Source organism: Carica papaya, chromosome 9 (assembly GCF_054855325.1).
Source record: "Carica papaya isolate Zhongbai chromosome 9, ASM5485532v1, whole genome shotgun sequence".
Lineage (NCBI taxonomy): Eukaryota > Viridiplantae > Streptophyta > Magnoliopsida > Brassicales > Caricaceae > Carica > Carica papaya.
Window position 1 is genome coordinate 8,893,587 of NC_142317.1, and position 19,234 is coordinate 8,912,820.

The following is a 19,234-nucleotide window of genomic DNA, read 5'->3' on the forward strand; positions in this document are numbered from 1 at the left end:
TGAGGAACTAGAGGAAGAATTTGATGACCAAGCTACTTTGGTCAATGAAGGTCGAAATTATGGTAGGGGTCGAAACGATCTTAATAAAAACATTGGGAGCATCAAAATAAAAATCCCATCGTTTCTAAGCAAGAATGATCCGAATGCTTATCTTGAATGGGAGCGAAAGGTGGAGCTTATTTTTGAGTGCCACAATTATTCAGAGGAGAAAAAGATAAAGCTTGCGGCCGTGGAGTTTGGAGAGTATGCCATTATGTGGTGGGATCAACTCATCACAAGTAAAATGAGAAATGGAGAGAGATCTATTTCTACTTGGGCTGAAATGAAGGCTATCACGAGAAGCCACTTTATTCCTACTCACTACTATAGGGACTTACATCAAAAATTGCAAGGCCTTATACAAGGGAACAAGAGTGTAGAAGACTACTACAAAGAGATGAGGATAACCATGATAAGGGCTAATATTGAAGAGGATAGGGAAGCTACTATGGTAAAGTTCTTAAATGGCCTTAACAAAGACATAGCCAACATTGTAGAGCTTCAACATTATGTGGAGATTGATGATATGGTGCACATGGCTATAAAGATTGAAAGATAATTAAAGAGAAAGGGGAACACAAGGCAAGCCAACACTTACTCGGCCCAAAATTCCAATTGGAGACCGAATTGGAGGAGAAATAACAAGGCTGTCCCATTCAAAAGAGATGAAAAAATCAAGCCAAAAGATGCTAATGATAATAAAAATAAAGGTATTTCTAACTCCCAAACTCCTAGGAATAGAGATATCAAGTGTTTCAGATGCTTGGATTTTGGTCATATTGCATCTCAATGCCCAAATAAAAGGGTAATGGTAATGCATGGTGATGGTGTTGAAACAGATGATGAGAATGATGTGGAGGATGAAATGCCTCCTTTGGAGGATTGTAGTGATGGGGAAATGCCTATGGAAGGTAGATTGTTGGTTTCTAGACGTGCTTTGAATATGTAAGTAAGGAATGATGATGAGGGGGTTAAGTTGCAAAGAGAGAACATTTTTTATTCTAGATGTCTAGTGAATGAAAAATTGTGTAGCATGATTATTGATGGGGATAATTGTGTAAATGTGGCTAGTACCTTATTTGTTGATAAACTGGGATTGGAAACTACAAAACATCCTAAACCTTATAAGCTGCAATGGTTTAACAATAGTGGGGAGGTGAGAGTTAATAAGCAAGTGAGGGTGCCTTTTACTATTAGAAAGTATAGTGATGAGGTGATATGTGATGTAGTTCCTATGCAAACTAGTCATATTTTACTGCGTAGACCATGGCAATGGGATAGGAGAGTGATGCATGATGGGTATCTCAATAGGTACATGGTAGGAAAAGAGGGTAAAAAGTATACTCTTCTTCCTTTAACCCCTAAACAAGTTTTTGAAGACCAAATGCAACTTGAAAAGTCCCATGATGAATTCGCACAAAGAGAGACCGAGAGAAAAAGAAAAGAAAAAGAAAAAGAGAAAAAAAAGAGTGAGAGAAAATTAGAGTGGAAAAATAAAGATCAAAAGGAAAAAGAAAGAGAGATGCATTCGACCATAGAAAAGAATGTGGGAAAGAAAATGAGCTTTTATGCTAAAATGAGAGATATGAGGAAAGCTTTATTTTCTAACAAGCCAATTATTGTACTCATGTACAAGGAAGCTTGTTTCTCAACTAACGAACTTGACCTTTCTTTGCCAAGTGTTGTGGTTGAAGTTTTGCAAGAATTTAGCGATGTTTTTTCCGATGATCTGCCTCAAGTTTTACCACATTTGAGAGGGATTGAGCATCAAATTGACTTCATTCCCAAGGCTGCCATACCAAATAGACCAGCCTATAGGAACAATCCCGAGGAGACCAAAGAGCTTCAAAGGCAAGTGGAGGAGCTCTTACAAAAAGGGCACATTCGAGAAAGTTTAAGTCCATGCGCAGTGCCCGTCTTATTAGTACCCAAAAAAGATAGTAGTTGGCGTATGTGTGTTGATTGTAGAGCCGTCAACAAAATAACGGTAAAATATCGACATCCAATACCTCGACTTGATGATATGTTAGATGAGTTGCATGGTTCTTGTGTATTTTCTAAAATTGATCTTAAAAGTGGTTATTACCAAATAAGAATGAAACCAGGAGATGAATGGAAAACTACTTTTAAAACAAAACAAGGGTTATATGAGTGGTTGGTTATGCCATTTGGCTTAACTAATGCCCCAAGTACTTTCATGCGTTTAATGAACCATGTTTTATATGAATTTATTGGAAAGTGTGTGGTTGTCTACTTCGATGACATTCTTGTGTATAGCAAATCTATTGATGAACATGTCATGCATTTGAGGTAAGTGTTTGACACATTGAGCAAATTTCAACTATATGCTAACATGAAGAAATGTACATTTTGCATCTATCGCATCATTTTCTTAGGATATGTCGTGAATGCAAAAGGAATCGAGGTAGATAGTGAAAAGGTAAAGGCTATTCAAGAGTGGCCGATACCTAAAAGTGTAAGTGAGGTGCGTAGTTTTATGGTTTGACAAGTTTCTATAGGAGATTTGTAAAAGATTTTAGTGTCGTTGTTGCCCCTTTAAGTGAAATCATGAAAAAAGATAAGGGGTTTGTTTGGGGAAAAAAACAAGAACATGTGTTTTCCTTATTGAAAGAAAAGTTATATAATGCGCCTTTATTAAGATTGCCTAATTTTGATTAAACTTTTAAAATTGAATGTGACGCCTCTGGGCTTGGGATAGATGCTGTTCTTATGTAGGATAAAAGACCCATTGCTTACTTCAGTGAGAAGCTCAATGGTGCACAATTGAATTATCCTACCTATGACAAAGAGTTTTATGCTTTGGTAAGAGCATTAGAGACATGACAACATTATTTGTTACCAAAAGAATTTGTGATTCACACCAATCATGAATCTTTGAGGCATTTGAAAGGGTAAGGCAAGCTTAATAAACGACATACAAAATGGGTAGGATTCATAGAGTCCTTCCCATATGTGATCCAATATAAGCAAGGAAAAGAAAATGTGGTAGCTGATGCGCTTTCAAGAAGGTACAGTCTTATCTCTGCTCTTTCTACAAAATTATTGGGATTTGAGCATTTTAAATAATTGTATGTGCATGATAGTGATTTTTCAAATGTTTATGTGGCTTGTGAACAAGTGGTATTTCAAGACTTTTATAGGCATGATGGTTTTCTATTTAAAAAGGAAAAATTATGTGTGCCTAATAGTTCTATTAGGGAGTTGTTTGTTCGTGAAACACATAATGGTGGTTTAATGGGACATTTTGGGATTGGCAAAACTTTGAGCATTTTACATGAACATTTCTTTTAGCTATGCGCAAACATGTTGAGAAAATTTGTGCGCAGTGCATCTCATGTAGGCAAGTTAAGTCTAGAGTTCAACCACATGGATTATATATGCCATTACCCATTCCTACACATCATTGGGTTGATATTTTTATGGACTTTTTGTTGGGTTTGCCTAGGACTAGAAAAGGCCGAGACTCAATATTTGTTGTTGTTGATTGTTTTTCTAAAATGGTACACTTTATACCATGTCACAAAACAAATGATGCCACACACATAGCAGATTTGTTTTTCTGGAAAGTTGTTAGAATGCATGGCATTCCTAAAACCATTGTGTCCGATAGAGATGTTAAGTTTTTAAGCCACTTTTGGCGAGTTTTGTGGTCCAAACTTGGGACTAAACTTTTATTTTCTACTACTTCACATCCACAAACGGATGGTCAAATTGAAGTAGTAAATAGAATACTTGATAAATTATTATGTGCTTTAATTGGAAGGAATGTTAAAACTTGGGAAGATATGCTACCGTTTGTTGAATTTGCTTATAATCGAAGTATACATTCTTCTACTAGGTTTTCTCCTTTTGAAATTGTGTATGGTTTTAATCCCTTAACTCCACTTGATTTGTTGCCTATTCCTATAAGTGACATTTCTAATTTGGATGGACATAAGAAAGCAAAAATGGTTAAAACAATTCATGAAAAAGCAAGGCAGAACAATGAAAAGAAAAATGAACAAGTAGCATCCCATGTCAATAAAGGAAGGCGCAAGATTTCATTTGAACACGGAGATTGGGTGTGGGTTCATATGCATAAAGAATGATTTCCATCAAAACGGAAATCTAAGTTGGATGCTCGTGGGGATGGTCTATTTCAAATCACAGCCAAAATCAATGCAAATGCCTACAAAGTGGACCTACCAGGTGAGTATAGTATTTCAGCTACATTTAACATATTTGATTTATCCCCTTTTAAAATTGATGCAGGAATTGATTCGAGGACGAATCCTTTTGAGGGGAGGGAGAATGATGCAAACAAGACTAAAAACACTCAAGATACTCAAAGAGCATCAGAAGGTGACTTGGAGCAAATTTCAAATAATGTAAACACAAATACAGTTCCAAACCTGGAAAGTTTCAGCGGACGAGTAACAAGATCAAAGGCAAAGAAATCTAAAGAGTTGCTCCAAGTTTTTACTCAAAAACATGTGGATGATGGGCTGGCCAATTGTGAAAAATTCACATATGAGCTTTTTGAACAGTCCAAATTCGTAACTTTAATTGGATTTAAGTGATTTGGGATAATTTGGGCTTGTTTGAGTCTTATTGATAATGGATGAATAAGCCTTATGTATGAGCTGGATTAGTTGAGTTGTTTTAAGTATTTTGGATTGTTTTATTTTAGTTTGAGTTAATTAAGCCCATATAGTTAAGTATAACTCATTTTGGGCTTAAGTCTTATCTTAGTGTTATTACAAGAATGAGTCCATAACTATATGGTGCCACAAACAATTAGTGGTGTTGGTTAAGAAGATTGGAGTTACAAGGAGTTATATAACAATTACATGCCTATAATTAGTCTAGTTATTATTGGAGTTACAATTGTAATTACCGCATAATTAACCTAGTTATTGTATTGTAACTTATCATTGATTTCTTTGGCTATAAATACCAAAAGAACTCTTCTTTGTAGACATCAAGAGTTGTAATCAAACATTTCAGAATTGAGCTGAGAGCATTTTGGCTTTCTTTTCACTTTATGCACAAGGTGTTGATTTGGAATACAATTGTTATCACTTGTATTTCAATTTTGATTTCCTATTTCAATTGTTCTTGGTGCTTGTTTGGATTGGGTTCAAGGGATATCATTTATCTTTCTTGGGTTCTTTTTAAATTCTACAATTTGGGTGATTTAACAAATTTGATTCCTTTTTTACTTGTGATCTAAATAATGTTCTAAACCGATTGAAGAGTTCTAAGATTCAAGCAAGGTTCTTGGGGTTCTGCATCAAGTGAGGAATGGGAGAGTGAAGGTAAGGTTTCGGTTACGGTTATAGAAAGGAGGGCGGTGAGTGAATAGGTGTAAGGGAATCCATGGGGAGGAGAGGTGAATTGGTGCTGGAAGGGTGAGTCAGGAGAAGTAGAACATGTACGAAAGAATGAGAGGCGAAATACTGAGAGAGAGAGGTAAAATGTTGAGAAACAGAGAGAGAGGCGAGGTGCTGTGAGAGATTGATAATGACAGAGAGAAGAGTGCTGGGAGCCAAGAAACACAAAGAGGAGGGAAGAGAGGGACTAAGAGTGGAACAGTTGGAAAGAGTGATAGTGGTAGGTGGAATGTGGGGTGAAATGAGTGGAAGAGAAAGGGGATTGGGAAGAAAGTTAGGGAACAGTGAGCTAATGCATGTAGGGGTTATGTGTGTGAGTATTTGGTGTAGATGTATATTTATGTATACGTGTTTTGTGTGGATGTTTTTTTTGTGTATGTGTGTATTGGTGTATATTATGTAAATATGCTCGTAAATTTGAGAACTGCATGGTAACGTTGATTGTTTGGTAAAAACTGAAGTGGAATGACTGGCGTGTGGGTTAATTATGCGTGTATATGGGCATATTAAGTAGGGACGGGGTGAGGTTACAATAATGGGAGTTGAGGTGGGGACGCCGATATTGGTTGTTATCACTTAGAAAAGGTAAGTCGATCGCCGATAGTTGTGATGCCTAGGGGTTGCCAGATTGGTAAGGAGTTGAGTCGCCGATGTTGGTGACGAAAGAAAACTGTAATGGTGTGTGTGTGGGTGGCCAATTAGTGGTCGAGTGGTGAAAAAGTAAAGAGTGGTCACCGATGCTGGTGACGAATAATGGTGTGTGTGTGGGTGGCCAGCTAGGGGTCGGGTGGTGAAAAAATAAAGAGTGGTCGCCGATACTGGTGACGGATGAGGGTAACAGTGTGGGTGAGTGGTCGAGTCAAGGCCGAGGGGATGATATCAGGGGGTGATCGCACCTAGTATTATTGACAATTAATCATCGAGGAGACGTGGTAGTACAATAGAGTTGAATGAGTAGTAGTGGTGGTGGTGGGTAGGAAGAAAGCATGACCATGGTAACAGGAAGGGAAAACATAGAAGCACAGACTTTTAATTGGGTTTTCATGCTATATTTGTGATTTAAATTTATTGTACTGAGTTATATATACTTATTCTCTATTAATTATAGATAAAGTAGGTGTGGGATATGGGATCGGAGTTGCAGGTTCCTGAACCTAGCATATAGAAGAAACGGAGCAGGGTTTACTACTGGTAGAACGAGATAATTATGTATTTTTGTAGCAATGTAAACCATATGTAAAAATAAGAATTTATGAAATTCGTAAGCTACTATATTGATGTATTTACGGTTGAGAATTTCTGTTAGAAACTGAGTAATTGGTTACAGTACTTTCCTTTATGTGCATGATTGATTTGAAATGAGATATGGTTATGCTGTATACTAATCTATTTGAGGCAATGCCCCTGAAGAAAAAAATAGGACGTTACAGTTGGTATCAGAGCAAACTAAGAAAAATACTAATATGTGTCCCTATCCTGCAGGTAGATCAAGGGAAATGACGAAGAAGGGACGGGGCCGACCTCGTCGGGAATCCGCCCTGGGGGCACAGGGATCACGGGTAGTTCCATGACGAGCACCTGCATTTCACCAAGTGCCCCTCCCTGTATTTCAGGGGCTGCCCCTATACCAAGCAGTGCCCCCCCCCCCCACCACAATCAAGATCCTCTGTTGTTCCGCCTATACCCCATGCGGGACAATCTGGGGCATATAAGAAGGACTTTAACCGGCTATGCAGAGTAGTTGAAAGCCTAACAACTATGATCCGAGAGAGAGAACTATGGTATAAGACAAGATTTATGCCACAACAGGGGGTTCACTAAAGTATAGTGGATACAAGCAATATTCAAAAATATCGAAGATTAAACCCTCTGGCCTTCAATGGGGGCTCTGATCCATTGGTAGCAGAAGATTGGATAAAAGAAATGAAAAAATTATTTGAAGTGATAACCGTGACAACTGAATAGAAGGTGCAACTAGCCATATTCATGTTAAGAGGATCAACAGAGCGTTGGTGGAAATTGAAAAAAGGAGCTCTGATCCCCCCAATCACTTAGGAGGTGTTATTAGAAGCTTTTAATGCGGAGTACTTTTCAGATTTTCTAAGACAACAAAAAGAAGTGGAATTTATAGAACTTAGACTGGGAATATTGTCAGTAGCTGAATATGTCGAAAGATACATAGATTTGGGTCAATTTACTCCCGAAGTTATGATAAATGAGGCGAGGAAGGCTAGAAGGTTTGAGAAGGGATTATGGACAGAGTTATATCACCAGGCGGCTATGTTTGCGCTACCTACTTATCAGATGGTATTAGAGAAGACATAACTGGTAGAGACACTGTATAAGGAACATCCTGAGAATAGCAGGGGATTTTTCAGTTATAGACGACCACCACCACATCCGGCCAAACATAGAAGAAACAAAGAATGGTACAAGATCTAACACCAAGTCACTAAATGCCTCCGAATAATGCGGGTTGCATGCGGTATGGTAAGAACCATGGAGATTGACCGTGTATGGGTGGCAGTCAGGGTTGCTACCGATGCGGGAGTACTCAGCACTTCATGTGTGATTGCCCTCTGCCCAGAGAGCCTAGTAGACCGATGGTTCAGGGTCGGGTATTTATCATAACAACTCCGGAGGCAACTGCTACTTTAGAAGTAATACAAGGTATACTTTATATTTCAAATATTCCTGCTATAGTACTAATTGACCCTGGTGCCACACATTCATTTATATCACATATGTTTGCATCTAGAATAGGAGTGGAACCCAGGGTATTAGATCGTGTACTTGTAGTATCCACGCCAACTAATGGCACTTTACATACTGATATAATGTTTAATTCATAGAAATAGAGGGGAGAAGACTAAAGGTAGATTTAATTTTATTGGACATTAAAGACTTTGATGTAATATTGGGAATGGATTAGCTTACTGCACAGCATGCTCATGTAGACTATTTCCACAAGAGAGTGGTATTTAGAATCCCTAACAAAAAATCTTTTGCTATATGGGGAAAATCAATCAATAAATAAACTTTGCTTTAAGATAATGTACATAGTAGTCTGGAATGAATATATGCATGAGTTAAAAATCTTACCTATGTCTTTGATAGGGAACGAGAGTAAGAGACTCACACTCGAGGAGATACCAGTGGTGAGAGATTTTTCGAATGTGTTCCCAGACGATCTTCTAGGACTGCCCCAAATAGAGATGTTGAGTTCACCATAGAGCTCCAGCCTGTCACACAGCCAATCTCCAAAGTTCTATATCGGATGGCGAGGTCAGAAATACTGGAGCTAAGTAGGCAGTTACAGGAATTACTAGATAAGAAATTCATTCAAACGAGTGTATCACCGTGGGGGGCCCCAGTATTATTTGTTAAAAAAAGGATGAAACTATGAGAATGTGTATTGATTATCAGGATTTGAACCAAGTAACGATAAAGAATAAGTACCCTTTACTGAGGATAGACGACTTGTTTGATCAATTGCAAGGAGCACAAGTATTTTTAAAAATAGATCTACGTTTGGGGTATCATCAATTGAGGATTAGGGTGAAAGACATTGCTAAGATGGTGTTCTGCATGCGGTATGAACAATTATGAATATATGATGATGCCCTTTGGATTAACGAATGCACTAGCAGTGTTCATGGACCTGATAAATCGAGTGTTCATACCTCTTTTGCATCGTTATGTGATTGTCTTTATACACAATATATTGATATACTCAAGGGATCCGGTAGAACATGCGGAACATTTGACAATAGTGTTAGGGATACTTCGGAGAGCCAAGTTTGATGTAAAGTTCAGTAAATGTGAGTTCTAGTTGGATCAAATAGCATTTTCAGGCTGCATTGTGTCGAAAAATGGGGTATCTGTAGACCCAACAAAGGTAGAGGCATTGGTAAAGTGGGAAAGGCCAAAGACTATATTAGAAATTCGAAGTTTTTTGGGATTAGATGGGAAATATTATTGGTTTGTTTAAGGATTCTCGAGTATTGCGGCACCTCTTAATAGGTTGACTAAAAAGAATGTGAAGTTTGAAGTAAATGATAAGTGTGAAAGCAGTTTCCAAGAACTTAAACGCAGACTTACTACTACCCCGATATTGGCCATCCCGTTGGGAGAAGGAGGTTATGCGGTGTATAGCGACGCACCTCGTATCGGATTGGGTTGTGTATTAATGCAGTAGGGGAGAGTTACAGCCTATGGGTCATGACAATTAAGGATACATGAAAGGAATTATCTGATCCATGATTTAGACTTGGCTGCAGTAGTCTATGCCCTAAAACTGTGGCGAAACTATTTATATGGGGAAATTTAAAAAATTTATGCAGATCACAAGAGTTTGCAATATCTGTTCACTCTGCAGGAGTTGAATATGCGCTAGAGGAGGTGGATGGACTTGTTTAAAGACTTTGACTGTAGGATCAGGTATCATCCTAGACGAGGAAATGTGGTGGCAGATACCCTCAGTCATAAGGGTACCGGGGTGCTGGCTCATTTGATGGTGTCTGAGTGGAATTCATGAAGAGCCATGCAACAACTACATATTCAAGAAAGGGGTAGTGGGAAATATATAGCTAGTTTAAGGGTTCAACCTACCTTAGTTCAGAAAATCAAGGAGGGACAGATGATGGGCACCGAGATACAGACGATCTCAAAGGGGGTAGAACAGGGGACAACGAGAGAATTTAGTGTATAGGGTGATGGGTTATTCAGATTTCGAACCAGAATGTGTGTTACTAGTGATCATGCGATACGGGAAGAAGTATTTAGTGAGGCACATAACACCAAATTTTTCATATATCCATGAAGTACTAGGATGTACAAGAACTTGCAGAAAAATTTCTGGTGGAAGGGTATGAAAAAAGATGTGGCCAAGTATGTGTCGAGGTTCTTGACATGCCAGCAAGTGAAAGCAGAACATTAGAGGCCTGGGGGTTTGCTACAACCTTTACCCATACCTGAGTGAAAGTGGGAGCATGTCTCCATGGATTTTGTGACCGGGTTGCTATGGAATCGCAAGAAGTGTGATAGTATCTGGGTGGTAATTGATCGTTTAACTAAATCTTCCCATTTCTTAGCCATGAGGGTGACTGATTCAGTGGAACAGTTGGCTAGGCTGTATATCAAAAAAGTGGTAAGACTATACGACATTCCCATATCGATTGTTTCTGATCAGGATTCTCGATTCACCTTTAGGTTTTGGAGAAGTTTACAACAAACATTGGGTACCAAGTTGAGTTTTAGTACAACTTTTCATCCACAAACGGATGGGCAAAAAGAGAGGACTATACAACTATTGGAGGACATGTTGCGGGCATGTGTTATCGACATAGGGGGAGATTGGGGGGATATGCTATCTTTGATGGAGTTCACTTATAAAAATAATCACCATACTAGCATCAGGATGGCTCCTTACGAGGCTCTGTATGGTAGGCCCTGCAGGTCGCCAGTATGTTGAGAGGAAGTTGGAAATAGACAATTGTTAGGACTGGAATTACTAAAAGAAACTACAGTTAAGGTGTCAGTAATACAACGAAATTTACAAACTGCCCAAAGTAGGCAAAAGGGATATGCAGACAATTGTAGGAGGGATTTGAGCTTTGAAGTAGGGGATAATGTGTTTATGAAAGTATCTCCAATGAAGGGTTTGTTAAGGTTTGGGAAGAAAAAGAAGTTAAGTCCACGTTTCATAGGGCTTTTTGAAATTGTCGAAAAGGTGGGTATGGTTGCATACAGGATAACGCTTCCTCCTCGATATAGTGGGGTTCATAATGTATTCCACATATCTATGTTACGGAAATATCACCCAGATCCGAACCATATTATACAGTATGAATCGTTGCCATTGGAGAAGGATTTGACCTATGAAGAGGAACTGATCTGGGTTATCGAGTGACAAGAAAGGAAATTGAGAAGTAGGATAATACCTATGATTAAGATACAATGGAGACATCATGCGGATGAGGAAGCAACATGGGAACGGGAGGACGAGATGAGAATTAATTATTTACAACTCTTTGAGGCAATGTAACGAAATTTGAGGTGCCAAATTTCTTTTTGAGGGGGGAAGTATGTAATAACTGAGATTTGGGTGAAAAAAAAATTGTCTTTATATATGTATATATACATAGTAATAATAATAATAATAATAATATATAAATATATAAGAGAGAGGGAGAGGAGTGAACGACGTCGTTTAGGAGGAGTGTAGATGGGGAGATGGGATGGATGACCAAGATGCGTGATAGGTGGAGTATAAATAAGAGGAAAGAAATTTTTTTAAAAAAAAAGAGAAAAGAAAATAAAAACAGAGGAAAGAAAAAGGGAGAACGGGAAAGGGAAGGAGGAAATTGGTGATAAAAGATTCGAGAGAGAGGGAAGTCGGAGAGGGAAGGAACGAGAACAGAGAGTAGGAGAAAGAAGAAGGCGACGGTGTGAGCTACGAAGGTGCGAAAAGAGATGGAGACCGGAGGTATGGTGAATTTAAATACCGAATATAAGATGATGATGAAATGTGAATTTGTTTCTGCAAATATTGAAGGAATATATAAACAGCAAAGGAATTAAAATTAGGAAGTACTGATTGATAGAATAGGAGAGCGGAGAGAGATTGTGAGTGGTAGAACGGTTCGGTTGGAGTTGTGAGTGAAGAAAAGTGAAGGAAGCTGCTGAAGGAGAGATCGATTGGTACGGAGAGGTGTCGTCTAGACAGTATGAGGAACTAGAAAAGGAAGTAGAGGAAGTGAGGAATGGGAGAGTGAATGTAAGATTTTGGTTACGGTTAGAGGAAAGAGGACAGTGAGTTAATAAATGTAAGGGAATCCGTGGGGATGAGAGGTGAATTGGGCAGGAAGGGTGAGTTGGGAGAAGTAGAACACATACAGGAGAATGATAATGACAGAGAACACAAAATGCTGTGTGAGAGAGAGAGAGAGGTGAAATGCTGAGAAAGAGAGAGAGAGGCGAGGTGCTGTGAGAGATTGATAATGACAGAGATAAGAGTGTTGGGTGTCAAGAAACACAAAGAGGAGGGAAGAGAGGGACTGAGACTGAACAGTTGGAAAGAGTAACAGCCGTAGGTGGAATGTGGGGTGAAGTGCGTGGAAGAGAAAGGGGATTGGGAGGAAAGTTAGGGAACAGTGAGCTAATGCATATAGGGGTTGTGTGTGTGAGTATTTAGTGTAGATGTGCATTTGTGTATAAGTGTTTTGTGTGGATGTGTGTTTGTGTGTGTGTGTATTGGTGTATATTATGTAAATATGCTTGTAAATTTGAGAACTGCATGGTAACGTTGATTGTTTGGTAATAACTGAAGTGGAATGACTGGCGTGTGGGTTAAATATGCGTGCATTTGGGCATATTAAGTAGGGATGGGGTGAGGTTACAATAGTGGGCGTTAAGGTGGGGACACCGATATTGGTTGTTGTCACTTAGAAAGGGTAAGTCGATCGTTGATAGTGGCGATGCCTGGGGGTTGCCAGATTGATAAGGAGTTGAGTTGCCGATGTTGGTGACGAAAGAAAACAGTAATGGTGTGTGTGTGTATGGCCAATTAGGAGTCGAGTGGTGGACAAGTAAAGAAAGGGTGGTCGTCGATGCTGGTGACGAATAATGATGTGTATGTGGGTGGCCAGCTAGGGGTCGGGTGGTGGGAAAGTAAAGAGTGGCCGTCGATACTGGTGATAGATGAGGGTAACATTGTGGGTGAGTGGCTGAGTCAAGGCCGAAGGGATGATATCAGGGGATGATCACACCTAGAATTATTGACAATTAATGATCAAGGAGACGTGGTAGTATAATAGAGTTGGATGAGTGGTAGTGGTGGTGGTGGGTAGGAAGAAAGCATGACCAAGGCAACGGGAAGGGAAAACATAGAAGAACAGACTTTTAATTGGGTTTTCATGCTATATTTGTGATTTAAATTTACTATACTGAGTTATATGTACTTATTCTCTATTAATTACATATAAAGTAGGACTGGATATGGGATCGGAGTTGCAGGTTCTCGAACCTAGCATATAGAGGAAACGGAGTAGGGTTTACTACTGGTAGAACTAGATAATTACGTACTTTGGTAGTAATGTAAACCATATGTAAAAATAAGAATTTATGAAATTCATAAGCTACTATATTGATGTGTTTACGGTTGAGAATTTCTATTAGAAACTGAGTAATTGGTTACAGTACTTTCCTTTATGTGTATGATTGATTTAAAATAAGATATGGTTATGCTGTATACTAATCTATTTGAGGCAACACCGCTAAAGAAAAAAACGGGGCGTTACACAAGTCCATATACTCTTTTCCATGACACTTGGTAAGCCCTTTCATTAAACAACATTAGATCATACATATCTTTTCTTTTATTTAATTTTTAGCCTCAAATGACACGTATGCCCATATCCTCAAATAACACAAGAGTATGAATGATATACTGGATCTAGATAGATATAAAAGCAAGAATAACAGAAAACATATTATGCTGACTGAGTGAGTATTTAAAGTGGAATGACTAAATAAATAGGCACAATAAAGCAATTATACAAATAGCTAACAGAGTTAAACTAATGATAAATATAGACTAACTGGTTACTAACTCCATCGGCCACCTGTACTTAATTAATCAAGGAATCGCCAATTATCTAAAATTTCTATTTATTATTAATTTAGCTTTAATTTAACCGCAACGAAAAAAAGAGGTAAGGGATTCTTACATGGGGTCGGTGTCCAGAATATAGCTTTTTTTACCATGGTTCTTGATGGTTCCTGGTTCTTGGATTTCTTGAGTTTTTCTAGTAAGATTGAATACGTACGTCAAAATAACGTGAAAATACTTAAAGACCGACAAAAAAAAAGGTAAAACATTTTACTGGGGGTTGGGTTAGGGTTCCAGCGTTGTAGCGCCGACGTGCTTTGCCGCCTGGTCCTCATTCTCCAGCAATTCTTCCTCTTGGTCAAACTGATTTTGGCCAGTTCTTGGTTAAAATCTATTTAAATCGTGGTTAGGGGTGTTTTTCGGTGAAAGAGTGGCAAAAACATAGCCTTATTGATGATGGTTTCGGTCTTCTGATGCGGCGGCTCAGCCAAGCTCCGTCGTTCCTTCCTTGCAGTTTGCGGCTTCTCTCAATCACCCTATATTAGAAACCTGTTAGGTAGCTAAGGGCGAAGAAACGAGAAGAATGAGAAGAAAATTTGACTTACTAGAGTGCTTTTGATGTTCCAGCCCGGTGGCGTCGGCGTTCCTCCAGCGGTTGAGTCCCCTTTCTGCTGCCCTTCTTCTTCTTCTCTGGTGGGTGCATCAGGTAGGGTTTAGGGAGCCGAGTAAGAGACGTTTAAATACCTTTCATCCTCTAATCTTACTCGTACGCTTGGGTCGACGTAAGGCACTAGGAGCCGTCTGATCTCACTTATTTGGGAAATAAATCCAGACCGTTCGAATGAAGACACGTGGGCCATTCGATTAAGCTTATTCAAGGAATTGGTCTGGCCCATTCGTGCACGTGGGAGTGGCCCCGAGCCATTCGATCAGCATAGCACGTGGATTGTCCACATGGCTTCTCATGTGGAGCTCGTGTCGGCATGTTTGCCACACGACATGCAGTAATTCGTCGTGTCGCTGACTGAGCATATACGTGGCTCATATTTTCTCTTTTTGTTATTCGACCCCTATTTTTAAATTTTTCTTTCAAATATACCCTCCTTTATCTATAATTTTGCTTTAGCTTTTGAAATTCATTTTCAAAGACACCCAAAATATATATTCCAAAACAAATTAATAAAAATGATTTAAAAAATTAAAATTAAGGAATTTAATATTATTATTATTTAGAAAAAAATAAAATTCCCCATCACGAGCCTAATTTTTGGACTTGGGATGTTACAACTCTTCCCCCCTAAAGAAAATTTGGTATCTCAAATTATTATTCTCTAATCAAACAATTGAGGATACCTTGCCCTGAAATCCGACTCTAACTCCCAGGTAGCCTCGTCCTGCGAGTGATTTTACCATAGGACCTTGATAAAGGAAATTTATCTGTTGCGAAGCACCCTACTTTTTTCAGTTCCAAACGTTGATAGGTACCTCCTCATAAAATAAATTCTCCTGAAGTGGAAGCGGTTTGTAAGACAAAACATGCGAGGGATCAAGGTTATACTTGCGCAACATTGACACATGGAAGACATTATGGACTCTGCATAGTTCTAGAGGCAGTACTAATCTGTAAGCAGATATTCTAATTATGTCCAAAATTTTTGGGTGCAGGGTGAACTTTGAACTGTGAGCTTCTATCATGATGTCTCTCTTCAATTCACTATCACTAGGAACACACAACCTATCTTAAAACCTAAAAAACCATCTATAGAAACTCAAAACTCTGAATTCAAACTCTATTTTATATCCTTTCTAAGATCTACTAGGGTGGAATCGACCAACTGAGCCTCCTTTATTCTCTGAATTAACTCAGGCTGGACTGCTAAATAAGCTAGACAGGTGACCTTTTTTAAGTCTTGGAGTCATATTTGTTGTGTGGCCAAATCATCTTGCACTAAGAAACCATTATATGAGCTAACATACCTAGATTTTTCCTGCTGAGGGCATCGACTACTACATTACCCTAACTCGGGGGTATAAGATCTTATAATCGTAATCATTAAGGGGTTCCATCCAATGCCTTTGATGCATGTTGAGGTCATTTTAGGTTAATATACATTTTAGACTCTTATGTCCTGTATACATTTCAAATGTCTCTCTATACAAGTGATGGTACCAGGTCTTCAGAGCGTGGATAATTACAACAAGCTTCAAATCGTAAGTAGAGTAATTCTTTTTATGAGTTTTTAACTATTTGGACCCATAAGTTATGACTTTTCTGTGCTGCATCAAAACGCAACCCAATCTTTGGTAAGATGCGTCACTGTATACTGTATATCCACATGTTCCATTTGATAGAGTCATCGCTAGTGCAGTAGTCAGTCGCTCCTTGAGTTTTGTAAAGCTTCTCTCACATTTCTAATTCCACTCGAACTTGACTTTTTCTTCGTGAGTCGTGTCCAAGGGGCTATTATACTTGAGAACACTTCTATAAACTTGCAGTAATACTCTGTCATACCCAAAAAAACTCCTAATTTCCTTAACAGAGGTCAATTGCTTCCATTTGCCTCAATCTTGTTGGGATTCATTGATACTCCATCTTTCGATACTATGTGTCCGATGAAGGAAGTCTACTCAAGCTAAAATCCATATTTACTCAACTTTGCATATAGTTTCTTCTCTTTGAGAACCTGTAAGACTTGAGTCAGATCTTGGACATGTTCTTCCCTGCTCTTAGAGTAAACTAGGATATCATCAATAAAAACTATGATAAACTGATCCAAGAATGGCCTGAAGGTCCTATTCATCAAATCCATAAAGATTACAGGCAACATTAGTAAATCTGAATGGCATAACAAGGAACTCATAATGTCTATACAGTCCTTAAGGCCATCTTAGGGTTGTTTTCTGCCTTAATCTTCACCTGATGGTATCATAAACGCAAGTCAATCTTAGAGAAAATCTAAGTACCTTGTAACTAATAAAAAATGTCATCGATCATCGGAAGGGGGTACTTGTTCTTAATTGTGACCATGTTCAGTTCTCTGTAATTTATGCACAATCTTAAGGTCCCATCACTCTTCCTTGCGAATGTAACTCTGGCACCCCAATGGGATATGTTGTGTCGGATGAAACCATTATTCTGTAACTCTTTGATTTCTTTTTTAAGTTCTTCGATTTCAACATGACTCATTCGGTATGGGACAGCCGAAATGGGTTGGGTGCCAGACTAAAGATCAATGGTGAATTTTACTTTTCAATCTACTAGTAGCCTTGATAGTTCATCAGGGAATACGTCTGAAAAGTTTCGAACAACACGGATATCTTGAATGCAAATTTCTTTATTGGGTTTGCCTATCGTGGTAAAAGAATGGTTAAATTAAAGGCATTTGATTAAATTCAATATACTACCACCATATGCCAACAATATCTAAGATTTTATTAATTAGTGAAAAACTCTTCATTAGGAATCCTGAATAAAAGTTTCTTGTGATAACAATCATCAGTAGCATGATACGCCACTAACCAGTTCATTTCTAGGATTACATCAAAATCTCTCGTATCTAGTGCTATGAGATCTACGCTCAGTTCCCTACATGTTATCTCTATAATACAAGATTTGTATATAACATTCCCCAGTAATGTTCCATTCCCAAGTGTAGATACCAAGAATACATAATTAAGACGTTCAGATAACACATTTAAATATTAAGTAAAAGCATGTGAAATAAAAAAATGTGGAGTGTCAATCAAAACATGTGCAAGGTGTTTGTAAATAGTATACATACCATGTATCACATTTGGGTTGGTTTCGACATCCTGCTGGGTGAGTGTGTAGACTCCGGCTTGGACCACGAGCCTGGCTTGATTTTGATTCCTCGGGCATTCCCTCGCATAATTTTAGGCACTCCTGCATATTTGACAGGTGTTATTGAGATGATAACAGGGTCAGTCTCTATGATTCTTGCCACAGTGCTAGCAAATCTTACTGCGCCTTGCTATCGGGGCTTGGGGATAAGCCTGAGGTACAGGTCTTGATCTCTTGTTCTATTGATTCAATGCAGTAGGTGCTAGTCTGCGATGCGAAACCAGGGGCCTGAAGTTTGCCATTTCTAAGGAAAAATACGAATGTTCCTCTCAATCAACTCTGCCTTGGGCAAAACTACCAAATAAGTGTCAAGCTCAAACAACCAAATAAGTGTCAAGCTCAAACACATATAACTGCTATATGATCTCAAGACGAAGACCCCATTCAAATCTTCTTATCTTTCTGCCTTCATCTGTCGTGCTCTCAGGGAAGTACTAGTCTAACTTCAGGAATTTTTGAGTATATTCTGATACTGATAAATATCTCTGGACTAGGTGTGCAAACTCTATTTCTTTTATATGCTAGAGATGTTTTGGAAGATAATCAATATTGAAGGCTGCCAAAAACTGTTCTCAAGTGACTGGAGTGAGTAGAGTAGCCCTGCTTGAGTTGCTATCAACAACCTGCCTCACCTACGAGTATATATGTGGTAAGGACAACCTTCTGTTTGAAAATCACCCCAAGAGTCGCGAAAGCCTTCTCTGTCTCCACTAATCAGTACTCAGCTTCTTCAAAAGTGGATGCCCATATAAAAGTAGATGGGTTAACTCTTTTATACTCTCAATGTAACCCGGGTTCATCATAGGTGGAGCTTGGTCTTGCTGAAGGGGAACTAAATTATGCCGGGGAGGAACTGGGTGGCCATGTGACAACACCAAGTTGTATGGCTGAGGTATTGAATTGTACTGCGATGGTGCCGAATGGTACTGTGGAGGAACTGGGTTGTACTGTGGGGGTACTGGATCCTCTCGGTGTGGAGGCGGCTCATACTATGGCAAGGGTGAAGGAAGATCAGACAACTCTTTTCTGTCCTCCCTGGCCTACTGGGTAGAAATGATTATCTCAAGCATCTCAAAGTGCCGATCAACATCCTTTTGAAGTAATCTCTCCCGAGTTGCTCTATTTAGTGGGAGCCTTCCTCTCCTCATGTTTCCTAACTTATATTTCATAACAATGGTTTGAGATTCGGGTTGCATTAAATTTACTCTAACCTTATATGCAAGGAATGGTTCTGAGGAACCTGGCTCTGATACCAACTGTAAAGGCCTAAAACCCTATATGGGATTTCGAATGCATAACTCAGTAAGAGAAAAATAAGTAATAATGAAA

General features: G+C 38.8%; 1 protein-coding gene across 1 annotated transcript; it reads left to right on the forward strand.

Moving 5' to 3' along the window:
- The first annotated feature begins 207 nt into the window (after positions 1–207).
- LOC148239786 (uncharacterized) lies at positions 208–18,956 on the forward strand. Its single transcript, XM_088212053.1, has 6 exons — positions 208–593; positions 879–984; positions 1,111–1,357; positions 1,676–2,349; positions 17,984–18,062; positions 18,711–18,956. Exons 1-6 carry the CDS (start codon positions 254–256, stop codon positions 18,954–18,956), a joined length of 1,692 nt encoding a protein of 563 aa, XP_088068179.1. The 5' UTR covers positions 208–253.
- The last annotated feature ends 278 nt before the right edge of the window (positions 18,957–19,234 follow it).

Coding starts and splice junctions, on each gene's coding strand:
- LOC148239786 (XM_088212053.1), top strand. CDS start 254: ATGTGGTGGGATCAACTCATCACAAGTAAAATGAGAAATGGAGAGAGA. Junction 2,350..17,983: donor GAACATGTCATGCATTTGAG/GTAAGTGTTTGA, acceptor AGATGATAACAG/GGTCAGTCTCTATGATTCTT. Junction 18,063..18,710: donor GGCTTGGGGATAAGCCTGAG/GTACAGGTCTTG, acceptor GGTTCATCATAG/GTGGAGCTTGGTCTTGCTGA.